At 47.7% G+C, this 12,324-nt stretch overlaps 2 protein-coding genes across 2 annotated transcripts in view; one reads left to right on the plus strand and one right to left on the minus strand.

The window, feature by feature from the left end:
* Nucleotides 1-12,324, minus strand: part of SYN2 (synapsin II) — a 199,306-nt gene that overhangs the window by 33,358 nt on the left and 153,624 nt on the right. The window contains exon 5 of the mRNA XM_023547903.2: nucleotides 8,886-8,975. Within this exon, the coding sequence (XP_023403671.2) occupies nucleotides 8,886-8,975 (90 nt within the window). The remainder of the gene's footprint in view (nucleotides 1-8,885; nucleotides 8,976-12,324) is intronic.
* TIMP4 (TIMP metallopeptidase inhibitor 4) lies at nucleotides 864-10,795 on the plus strand. The gene is made up of 5 exons (XM_003409751.4): nucleotides 864-1,148; nucleotides 2,339-2,436; nucleotides 2,855-2,969; nucleotides 5,602-5,726; nucleotides 6,387-10,795. The coding sequence occupies exons 1-5, from the start codon at nucleotides 1,010-1,012 to the stop codon at nucleotides 6,582-6,584; spliced, it is 675 nt and encodes a 224-aa protein (XP_003409799.1). The 5' UTR covers nucleotides 864-1,009; the 3' UTR covers nucleotides 6,585-10,795.

The raw sequence follows: 12,324 nt of genomic DNA on the forward strand, positions 1-12,324 counted from the left end.
CCAAAAGAATCATCCTTCAAAGGCAGAATTCCCAGCTGTTACAAAATGGCGATGGAAGAAGCAGCATAGTGGAGTGGAAGGGGCACTAGACTAGATGCCAGGAGACTCATATTCAGGTCCCAGCCATCTGAGCACCTTTCTAAGCTGCCCCACCTTCTATAACATGTCAAAGCCCCCAGACAGCAGCGTCTTGAGATAGGAATCAGTATGGCCTAGGATATGGAGAGGGCTTTGAGGACCCAGGTTTTATTTTGAGCCCTCACCAAAGCATTGCCCCCAGCCATCGCAGAGGCTGAGGATCTGGGTATGGGAAAGGGTTTCTAAAGCACTGGCTGCTTTCTGACACCCCTCCCCACCCCCCAGCCAACAGAGCCAAGACACACTCGCACCCCAACTTTCTCTGTCCTATTCCATTAATGTTTGCTGTTGCTTTGGAGCCTCATAAATAGGGCATTGAAAACACTTCCTGCAGCTGAAAGAAGCCCTGAGTAGCTTGTCTCATTCCCAGTGTGCAGCTCAGCAAGGGGTCCGTCCTTCTCTGTCACTGTCTCTTTTGCCTGTTGTAATTCTGTCTGCCTCTCTCTGACTCTGCCTGCCTCACTCTTTCTGTCTCTCTCCTCACTCATGTTCCTTCTGCCTGAATCACAATCCTTCGGTCATTGTGCCCTCATGCATTTATCTTTGTCACTCTTTCTTTCTTTTTTTCTGCCTGTGACACCATTCCCTCTCCCTGTGCCTTAATATCTCAGGCGGGGAAACAGAGGCCAGGAGCCTCTCTCCTGACTTGCCTTTTTATCTTACTGAGCCTGCCGGTTAGGAGGGCCTCGGATCCTGCAGCCTCGGGTGGCCTAGAGCCAGGGGAGGGTGGAGTCCATCGGGGAGGGACTGGCCCTTGGGCCGCCCATAAAGCCTAGGGCGAGGGGCCCAACGCCTTCTGAAGGAGTCCTGGAGGGTCTGTTTGGTCTGACAGACCCCACAGGCTCCGGCGTGGTCGGCGCTCTGCGGTGTCATGCCCCGGGGCCCCCAGGCTGCGCCAGGCTGGGCGCTGTTGCTGCGGTTGCTGGCCCTGCTGCGGCCCCCCGCGCTGAGCGAGGCGTGCAGCTGCGCCCCTGCGCACCCCCAGCAGCACGTCTGCTATTCAGCGCTAGGTGAGTCGCGGGTCGCGAGCTCCACAGCAGGGGGTGAGGGGTTGGATAGGGCTGAGGAGCTAATCTGTTTAGTCTTGGATTCGGGATGGAAAGGGAGGAGCTCAAATACCCACACTCCTTGCCTCCTGCTGGGCAAGGGCAGCGGTGCAAGTGCAGAGCCTGGCTGGTTGGTAAAGAGATAATGATTGTCAGGGGTCTGGGGGAGGGGCGGAGTGGGAGGGGAAGCCCCTCCTCCAACACGGAACGAAGTGACACCAGAGCGGTCCAGTAATTCTGAACTACTGGATGTGTGTCGGGGGCTTGGGGTGGAAGTAGTGGTGGCTTACATTATAAACATCCTGTCTCAGCGTCCTTGCCTGCAACTGTGGTTGCCACCATGCCCCCACTCCAAAGAACACGTTTTGACATTTCTTTTCCCTCTGCCTGGAATGCCCTTTGCTCTGGTAAACTCCTGTTCATCCTTCACTGCCTAACTCAGGTATTCCCTCTTCCCTGAGGCGTCCTGACTCCCACTTACCTCCCTGGTCCTTTCACAACACCTCTTAACATCTTTGTGCTCCTCCTATACTGTGCTGTCGTTCTTTATACGTGTATTCTGTGCTAAACCATGAGTTCTGCAGGAGGGGGACCCTGCTTTAGGTCAATGGGCCTAGTGCCTAGTGCAAAGCCAGGCACAGAGGAGGAACTTCATAGGCAGTTTCTGACTAATGCTGCAATGGCAAGGATGGGCTGCCTTGGTGCAGGTTCAGAATATGTTCTAACTCAATAAGTATTTACTAGTATCAACTCTGGCAGGCACTGTTTGAGGTCTGGGGCTACATCAACAACTGAGCAGCAGCACACTGACCTCAAGGGGCACCTCTTCCTCCCTGTCCTCTGACTCCCACCTTTATCCTACTGCAGCCCAGGGCTATGGAGGACTAGAGCTCTTATTACTAACAGGTTCAAAAAGGCAGAAAGAGATTATAGGACCCCTGAGAGGCCAGAGGGGTTTAGAATCTGAGCAGCCACTACATGGGAGGAGTTTCCAGTCCCCACTCACATACACGGTCCTCCTCCTTACAACCCAACAGCACCTAAGCCAAGAACTCCCTCACAAAATTCACCAGAGGCCCCACTATCTTATAACATCCAGATCCCACAGGGATTGCTCCCACTGATTGCTGAAGGTTCCATCTTTTCCTGTGCAGTGATCCGGGCCAAAATCGCCAGTGAGAAGGTAGTTCCTGCCAGTGCAGACCCTGCCAACACCCAAAAAATGATCCGGTATGAAATCAAACAGATAAAGGTACATGAGGACAGGACAGAGCATTTATCCCCTTGGGCTGGCGGAGGGAATGGGGTCTGTGTTCTGGGAGGGGTGGGGCTTGTACGTATCAGGTGACCTGGTTCAGTGAGTGGTCCTTGGGAATAGATGCTGAAATGGAAGCAGATGAGATCTTGGGAACAGGGCCCATGGGATCCAAGTGACAGTGCTAGATAGTACCTCAGTGGCCATCTTGTCCCATAGCTTTCCGTGCTCAGGGCCACTGGAGGTACCTCCCCTCTCACTGGAATAACCCAAGGTTATTTAGAAATGACCCAGCTGGGCCATCTGTGTACACCAACTCTTGAACTCGCCTTTAGTTTGTTAGACTGAGGAATGAGAACTTTTTGCCTGTAAAGATATAAAGTACTCACTGGCTCCATTCGGCTTTGCCTTTCAGATGTTTAAAGGGTTTGAGAAAGTCAAGGATGTTCAGTATATCTATACACCTCTGGATTCCTCTCTCTGTGGTGTGAAACTAGAAGCCAACAGTCAGAAACAATATCTCTTGACTGGTAAGTTCAAGACCAGCCACTGGGCTTAATAGAGCCTGTTTCGCGAGGAGGTCGGTCAGGGAGGAGCCAGGGGGCTTCCTTGGGCAGCAGGCTGAGCCAGTGGCGTTTGCTTAGGCGTAGAAGGGAGCTTTGTTAGTGAGAGGCAGCTTCTGGCTACTGGGGCAGCCTTTTGAGTTGGGAGGAGCCTTGGTAACTTCCCTTTCAATGGAAGAATCCTTATTACAGTGACTTTGGCCACTGCTTCAACATTTCAAGGACAGTTTGCTCTCCCAGCCTAGGGCAGCTGGTTCCATTTGCAAACACTTTTAATTGGCATAAGTTTTTTGGTACCTTGAGCCAAACTCTGTCCCTCTTAAGTCACCTTTTGAAGGTTCAGCTCTACTTTCTGCCCCATGATGGCAGAAATAGCCACATGCACCCTTGCTTGAGGTCTGCTTTTTTTCCAGGCTGAGCTCTTCCTTGTAAGCCATGGTTCCCAGAACCCTTTACACCCTGTCCTTGCAGCACAAGGCCCGGAACCGGGCACAATACCATAGGTGAGGTATTAGCCTCACAGAGTAAAGGAGGATTGCGTGTGCACACACACCCCATATTTACTGTAACCTATGTGTACAGCCACATCAGGTCATGCTCTTGGCTCACAGCAGGCCTGTGTGGCTGACTCACAGCCCAGGCCTATTCTGGGGCATAGCAAAGCACAGCCTAACAGGAGCCTGTAGTTTAACACGGTTCTGTCTCCATGAACTTGGGCCCAGGCATGTCTCCCTCATACTGAATTTCTTGGGGCAAAACAGTTAAAGAACTACATGAGAATATGACTCCATAATTGAATGAATGCAGTGCAAAATTATTTTGAGAATAATTCAGGGAAAGGAGGTATTTGTGCGGTTGCGCATGACTAGGGAAGACCTCATTGTGTAAGCAGGATCTAAACTTGCCTCAAGGATTAAAAGATTTAGCAAGAGGGAGAGGAAAAGGAAAACCACAGGAGGTAGGAGAGCAGGTAGTGGAATTCCACCATCCATCCATCTTTCAGCAATGAATAAGCCAGGCCTTGGGTGGGAGAGTGGAGATTCAGTAACAAGTCACAGTCCTCAAAGAGTCCACAGTCCAAACATGGCTTTTGGGAAGTGGTAGACATTGGAGGCCACAATAGAAGGAGCTCTCCAGCTCCCCTACCTTCACATCTAGGGGTGTGAAATTTGGCTGGGCTGGGGAGCCTCTGGATGGGAGAGGTGGAAGCAGGCATGCCACTGAGCCCCCAGGTCCTAGGACTAGCAGACCAGGCCTTTCAAGTTTGGTTATAAGCATCTACCCTCTGTGTGTCTAGCCCTTTGCTAGGCACTGAGGTGCATCAGGGGCAGCAGGAGACATGGTCTCTGCCCTCAAGGTGGTCAAGGTCTAACCAAGGGTGGGTGTGGGGATAAATGATGAAACACAAGTCTATGAAAAGTCATCAGTGGCACCCATGCCCTTCAGGAGAAGGTACAAGCTCCTTCACCTGATCTTGAAAGCCCTTTGTGACCTGAACACTGCTGTCCTCTCCAGCTGTCTCTTTTTAGTGGCAGTTCTCAGTCCCTTGCTTGCCCTAGAGCTGAACTAAACTACTTGCAGTTGCAGAAAATGTTCTGTTGGGCTGTGTTCCTCTGCCTTTGCACAGAAGTGTCCCAATGACCAGAAGTACTTCCTCCCAACTGTCTAGCAGGTGAACGCCTACCCATTCCTTCAAGGCCCAACTTAAATATCATCTTCTCTTTGATACTTTCCTTGCCCCCTGCCCCTTCTATGTACAGATATAACATTCCTTTCCTTTGTTCTTTTACTAGAATCACACAATAGTGTAATTTTTGCCTACTTATCTGTCTACTCTACTAGTTTTTAAGCTCCTTGGGGGAAGACAGCCTGTTATACTTATTTCTACATTCCTGGTTTGAGGTCAGAGTAGGAGCTCAGTGAGTTCAAAGAGAGGTATGGGCTAGAGTGGTCACAGATGGCTTTGAAGATGAGGTAGTACTGCAAATGGTCCTTGAACGATGGGGAGGAGTTTGGTAAGCAAAGAAGAGGGGAGGGCATTCCTATGGGGAAGGGGAAAGACTTCTAAAATAGGTATCCAAGGGGTGGGAAACTGGCCTGTGTAGATATTGTGGGATGGGGCTGGAAAGTGGAGGGACCTATTATTTATTGAACATCTTCTGTAGGCCCAGAACTATGCTGGGAACTTTACAGGCATTCTCTCACTGAATTCTCGTAACAACCTTATTATCCTCATCTTCAATTGAGAGGTTCTGTGATATTTTAAAGGTCACACAGTTAGTAAATGATAGAAAAGAAGGGTGTCCCAACCAGAGTCTGACTTCAAAACCTATGCTATTCTCTTTGCACTATGGTAAAGAAAAGGCCTTGAATTCATCAGATCCCATAACTCTCTTTCATACAAATACAATCTGTTAATTTCCTTGTTGTAAAGGGTACAGGGGTTTGTCTAGTTCCTTCACTGAGCTCCATGTACCCACTGCTACCAAAATGCCGATGAAGAAGCTGCAATTCTGGGCTCCTCAAGAAGCTGGGCTCTTGGAGTTCCAGGAGCTAACTGTGAGCTTGACACTAGGCTGTCTTCCATCTCCCCTTAAAGGTCAGGTCCTTAATGATGGAAAAGTCTTCATCCATCTGTGCAACTACATCGAACCCTGGGAGAACCTGTCCTTGTTGCAGAGGGAAAGTCTGAATCATCATTACCATCTAAACTGTGGCTGCCAAGTAAGGGATTGTCCATTTCCAAGGTCTTTTGGGGGTGGGAAGAGGGCCCTGAGCCTTGCAGCACAGCCTTCATGTGTTCCTTCTTGCATGCATGCATTTTTTCACTTGCTCAAAAAATAAATAAATAAATAAATAAAAATTTTTTTTTTTCTACATCTACTGGAGATCTGCCATAGATCAGGCACTGTATGAAGCTGGGGATGGGAAAGTAAGATGGTCCATTGTCCCTGACCTCAAAGTACTTACCATTTGGCTGTGAAGGAGGCCATCATACAAGGCAGACTGAGATAATAATAATACAACAGCTGTCATATAGTGTGTGTGCTCTTTGCCAGACCCTGTAATGGCAACTTTCTAAAGAATATTTAATTTAGTCTTTATAAGGAATTAAGATTTCCATTTTAAGTGACTTGCTTGAGGTCAGACCCTCAGGTCTGTCTGACTCCAGAGATGCCGTTAGGGAGGCAAAATTTCACGTGAGAACACAGAGGAAAAAAAATCAGGGGAAAGTTTGGGGACTAGGAAAGGCTTCATAAGGCACGGGGCAACTGAGAGGGGCTGTAAGGATGTGTAGAAGTCGAAAGGCAGTAATGGAGGAAGAAGTACCATGCACATGGAGGGCACTCTTCTCACTTTGATGTTGTATGGCCATGACTCTAGATCACCACCTGCTATACAGTGCCCTGCACCATCTCGGCCCCCAACGAGTGCCTCTGGACAGACTGGCTATTGCAGCGGAAGCTCTATGGGTACCAGGCCCAGAATTATGTTTGTGTGAAGCATGTTGATGGCACCTGCAGCTGGTACCGGGGCCGCCTGCCCCTCAGGAAGGAGTTTGTGGACATCATCCAGCCCTAGGGACCAGTGGCTACCACATCCCCCTGAGAGTTCTGAAGACCAAGCTAGTTCTTCCCTGCAGACCTCTGACCATCACCACCTGCCTCATCACTTCCAGACAGTGGGAAGTATCAAGTGGACAATCTGCCAGGGCTTAAGGCAGGGATGGGGGCACATTACAGCTTGTATCCAAGATTCCAGCCCAGAACCTGTCAAGAGCTAGGGAAGGTCACATGACTTTTCTGTCCGGTTCTCAGCCTTTCTCCCCTGCCTCTCAACCCCTTTAGTCTAGCTTGTGCCTCTTACTGAGAGTTTCCCCTTGATTCTGGCTCAGTTTATTTGCGAAAGCCATTCATTCCCCCCCAAAGTGTGTTTTCTTTTGTCTTAACTGATTTGATAGGGGAGAAATGGTGAATATTATACATGTAAGATGGTGTAGTCTTGTGATGTACAACATCAGAAGGTGGTTGACAGTATCATAAACAGGCTGACTTGGGGCAATGAAAAGAACAGTATACCATGGCTGTGTATCCTCTACCCCTCCTGCCTCAACTCATCCTGATCCTCTGAGATACTTTCATCTGTCTGTAGGAGTGACTTGGGGGTAGAGAGTCACTCAGTATGACAGCTAGAAGGGTCTAACCTCCCTCCTCATACTGGAGTCCCCACTATACCATTCCTGGCAGAGGGTCCGACCCAGTTAACTCATCTCTTTAGACAGGAATAGACTTAGATATTGACTCTCCAGGTTAACTATCCCCAGTGCCCTCAAATGATGTCCACAAGGCTTTTCTCCTATCTCTTTTATCCATTCTGCCACTCTGTCTTTTTATTGGTGCATTTAGCCCGTTTACATTCAGTGTAATTATTGATAGGTTCTCCTATCTCCCTTAAAGAGTCCTTCTCTACTAGATTACTAATGTCTTTGTTCCCACTTCAGAGCTCTTTTTAATACCAAAATTCCTTTCTCTTGTACAATTTAAATCCTCTTCATCAGATTTTTGACACTCCAGAGAGATCTTATGAAGTCCTCTCTTGAGGGCAAAGTTTGGATGAGGGACAGAAGAGAAATAACATAAAATATGATAGGTAGGAAGTATACTTTACAACTGTTATTTTTTACAGTGGCCAGCCCTGTGTATGTGTTGCAGCAGGAAAAAGCCAGCTTTGATACCCCAGAGAGCACCCCCATCCTTCAGCTCATTCCCCTCACCACTGTGTCCTGGACTCCCAGAGACCTCCGGGCAGAGGCTTCTTAGGGCTCCTTAGCCTCTGCAAGGCTTCCTGACTTGCCTGAAAGGGAAAGCCCTGATGTTGGCCTCACGGATTTATTAAGGACAGGGGCTTAAAATTCCAGACTTTTTCCCTGGGGAAGCTGTGGCAAAGATGAAGGAGATGGTTCTTTTAAAGGCCCAAGGTTGTTATTCATCTTCTGTGTGTGGTTTGCCGATGAGCAGAGCCATGCACAATGTGGCAGAGGAAGGCTCTGGATTCATAGAAATGGTACAGGTGGTGATCTGTTTTGGAGAAGGGCGTTGGAAGGGAAACAAACATGATCTCTGTCCCAGAGTACAACGCTTAGAACACTTGGCAGAAAATCTCCACTGGTGGGTTAAGCAGGATCACAACCTGACCACACAGGCCTGGGGCAGAGGATGTGGGAACATGGGAGAAGAAGAAAGTTTTGAGTTCTAGGTTGCCGTGGAGGAAAAACATTAGCAATAGCCTCCTTACCAACCAATCATCGCACCTTTCTGCTCCCTCTGACATCCTAGGGTGGCCTGAGAAGGCATAGGGTTAACCTGAGCCTTATCACAGTCTTGAGGAAGCCAAGGAAAGGAAGAGTCTGGTGAATAATAGCAGAAACAATACCTTACATCTGGGGAGTGCTTTACACTTTTCCAGAAGGCTATTACTTAAAGCATCTCATTTAATTTTGTAAGTACCATATTAGATATCCTGGTCAGGAATAATTATGCCCACTTGACTCTCCTCTCAGGACACTGACAGATGGTGAGGGAGGGTAACTGGTCCAATGGCAGAGCTCGGGCTAGAATCGGAGCAGTGGGAACTTCTGATTGTTGGTCCATAGGTTTGTTACTTTTTCTTCCCTTGTTTCTGCTCTTCTCTATCCTGTCTCCAGATTTTGAAGACAAGCTAAAATACAGCCACTCCCGCCCCATAATGCAGCTCCATAGTCCAACCCCAATGGGGTCTTTGGGGTTGAGATGCTGAGGCCCTTGCCAGGGCCCCATTGTCACCGTGTGGCTAAGTTCGGAGTGGAAACAACAGAGAGACCAAAGTCCCCACTCAGCCACCTACCATCTCTTTGTGGTTGGGATAGTAAGTCTGCTCAATGAGTGGGAACTTTTCTCCTCCCAGTGTCTTGTAAATGGCCACCATCTGGGCAAACTGCAAAAGAGAAGCAAATGTTTAAGTTTATTTAAGACAACTTTGGGAACAGACAGATAAAATATCAGTCAACCAAACAAATATTTATTGAAAATTTGCTCTGTTGAGGGCTTTGTGCTAAGTGCTTTGAGGATATAAAAAAGGTGTACAATTCCCATCCTCAAGGAACATATGGTTTAGTTGGGGGAGGGAGAAAGAGTGAACTAACATACATTATTTACCCACTTTTAATGGTATTTAATTCAATCCTCATATCAAATGGATAAACTAGGTATTTATCATCTTCATTTTACATATAAGGCTCAGAGAGGGTCAGTAACGTATCTAAAGTCACAGAGCTGCAAAGAGGTGAAGTTAGGATTGAAACTTGGGTCTCTTGACCCACGAGATGATGGTAAAAGATGAGCTGAATAGCTCATGGCCAAGTCATGGGAGTTCAAATGTCAGATAAAGGAACTGTAGCTTTTTTCAATACACAGTATGGAGTCATCAGATTTTGAGCAGTGATGTCATGAGTGGACCTGTTCTTCAGGAAGATTTAGATGGTCACAGTATACAGGATAGACAGACCCAGTATTCTGGGACTTACTAGCTATCCAAAGACTGAACTCACTGGAACTTCTCCTACCTATGAGAAACTAGAACAGTTCCATGGTGAGGAGGAGCTCATACATACAGTGTCAGGGTTAAAAGGTCTTTGGCAACATCTAGCATCACCCTCTACCCTCCCCCTGCCACACACACATTCTATACATGAGGAAACCGAGGCACAGAAGTCACTTGCTCAAGGTCACACGGTAGTTGAGCCAGATTTATTCCCAATCCTTAATTCTCCCTACTCCTTCAAGTAGCTGCCTTTCAGGCTCTGCAGACACCATGTTCTTCCTACAGGAAACACAAAGGACCCCTGCTCAGTCCTTTCACACACCACCCACATACCCATCCCTGGTGCCCTGGCAGCTGGGAGAATCCAGTGTCTTCTCTCTAGTACTACTGGATTAGTTCACACTCCATGCCACCTGAATCTGGAATTCCTAGGAGAAAATGTTGCCAGATCAAAATTATCTCTTTTTACCAGAGAAGGGGAAGCTAGAACATTTTTTAAAAGCTCATGTCTTGTTCTCTAAAAGGGATGTCGGCACATAAGCCATTGAAGGTGAGGTGGGCTGGGGCAGTAAAAGTTCAGAACAGGGTTGTTAAAAAACTGCAGTCTTCTGGTTCTTGTTCTGCCTCTAATTTGCTAAGTGTCCTTGGTCAAATTTTCCTCTCTGGGCCTCATTTTCTTCATATATAAAATGAGATGGTTGAATTTGATTGGTTCCTTAACCTTTTTACCACACACACACACACACACAAAATCCTTTTGTTATATTTCCTCTCAAACTCCATTATAAAACAGCATTTTAAGTGATGACTTGTTGTGGTCCTTTTGTGGGTAAATATAGAACTTTGTCACCATTTTTGAAATGCTAGAAAACACTGGAATTCTTGGCTCACTCCTTTAGTGACACACAGTTGGTGATTCTAGATCCCTAAGGCCTCCTCCAGGACTGAAAGTATGATTCATGGGCTCTCAACCTCTAAAGATTTTATTGTTGAAAGAGACTTTAGAGAGCCTCTAGACTAGCCCTCTCCTTTTATAAATGAGGAGATTGAGGCTAGGAAGCAGGGAAAGGGTAGGCTCCCAGACCACACCTGGAGTTGGGCTGAGCTGGGACAGCACCCAGGTCTCTTTTCACCTTGCCCAGCGCATTCTCCATTATACCTTGCTGTCACACCATTCTTTGGTTTTTCAGCTTGCTTTGACCATCAAGACCAATCCCTCGGACCTTTCCTGCCTTCTTATATTCTCCCCACCACCTAATCTGATCTTTAAGTCCTGCCTGCCCACCTGAGCCTGGCTGGACTCCTGCTGTGCCTCTGGATACCTGCCTAAACTTTCAAGGCTCTCCAGCATCCTCAGAGTGCTGGTGCCAGCTCTGCCTAATGACCTCTGTCCTGCTGCAGCCCACATGTTGGCATGCCACCAAGCCATGCAGAGCCCTATCTTCCCAGCATGTGGGAGAGCTACACAGACACCTCACGGATGCCAAGAGAGCCCATGGCTGACTCCCAGAGCCCTGGGGCAGCCAACATCAAAATGGCAGCCAGTTCCCAGGCACTTGTTGAGTTCCTGGGAGCTCACCCCACCCCCCTACACCTGAACTCCAGCAGTACCTGTCTGCTCAAGGTACTAACCCTTGTCTCCCAGGAAACTTAAAATCTAAGTAACGGCCACATAGTCACTGATTAAATAAATGTAGTATCTGATAAGCGCTATTTCCTCTATGCATAGACAAAAGAATGAATTTGGGAGCCGAAGTGGTATTGGCAATGAGGAGGAAGATAGGTTCATTATAACCATTTATCCAATGAATCAAGAAAGACTTTCTTGAAAGAGATAGGATTTCAAGATCAGTTTGAATAATATATTGTCCTTACCTCTCCTGGAAATAAAAAGCTTTAATTCAACCCTGATGCATCTGTCTCCTAAAGACCCATAAAGAGCGACAGGAATTTCAGATACATTCGTAATAATAAGGGGTAGTGGCATTCTTACTTTCTCTGGAATGCTGCTTCCATTGACAGGCTCACTTCTGCTTCTGAAATCCCTAGTGTACCTACCCTGGCTAATCTCAAAGATCTCAAAGACACACTGATGCAAGGCAGAGCCTTTTCCAGTGCAACTGAAGCCTCTCCTCACACCTTGAGCAGCCGCAGTAAAGACATTTAGAAAACAGGAGCCAAAGTCATCATCTCAGAGGGACCCTCCCTTCACAGTCACAATGGCCCACTCCCATTAACAGGCAGAGAACAGTATGTAAAAATGTCATTTGTGTGTCAGCTGCTTAGTGAAACTGAAGGGAGACTTGGTGTCTGGCCAGAGAGACCTGCAGTTCTCATGCAATGCTGAAGGCAATGTGCTGGGATTGTGAATGGTGAGAATGTGAACCCTCACCAGACCCCAGATCCCAGAAGGGGCACAGGTCTCCCCATCCTCCCCTCTGGCCTCTGGCACAGTTTAGGAATAGAGAGCAGGGAACTTGTTTCTTTAAGATCCTGAATACTAGGGGACTATAACATTCAGACTGGTGTTACAGTCCCCTAGCAGTGGTAGCAGGCTCTGAAGGTCTGGGAGAGTGGCAGGTACTACTACTGTTCCCAATCTACAAAGAAACTTGGGCACTGACAGGTTTAGTCATAGTGCTGGTAAGTAGTGAAATCACCCAGAAAAAGCTGCATGGCTATGAGGGATCCAAATTCTAACAGGTATTGGGGCGGGGGGCGGGGTGGTGGTGAGGGCAATATG

Source organism: Loxodonta africana, chromosome 22, assembly GCF_030014295.1.
Source record: "Loxodonta africana isolate mLoxAfr1 chromosome 22, mLoxAfr1.hap2, whole genome shotgun sequence".
NCBI classification, from domain to species: domain Eukaryota; kingdom Metazoa; phylum Chordata; class Mammalia; order Proboscidea; family Elephantidae; genus Loxodonta; species Loxodonta africana.

What these genes read in the sequence shown, in the direction of transcription:
- TIMP4 (XM_003409751.4), top strand. Translation starts at nt 1,010, where the DNA reads ATGCCCCGGGGCCCCCAGGCTGCGCCAGGCTGGGCGCTGTTGCTGCGG. An exon ending in ATGAAATCAAACAGATAAAG is followed by an intron (nt 2,437 to 2,854) that starts GTACATGAGGAC and finishes TTTGCCTTTCAG; the next exon opens with ATGTTTAAAGGGTTTGAGAA. An exon ending in GAAACAATATCTCTTGACTG is followed by an intron (nt 2,970 to 5,601) that starts GTAAGTTCAAGA and finishes CTCCCCTTAAAG; the next exon opens with GTCAGGTCCTTAATGATGGA.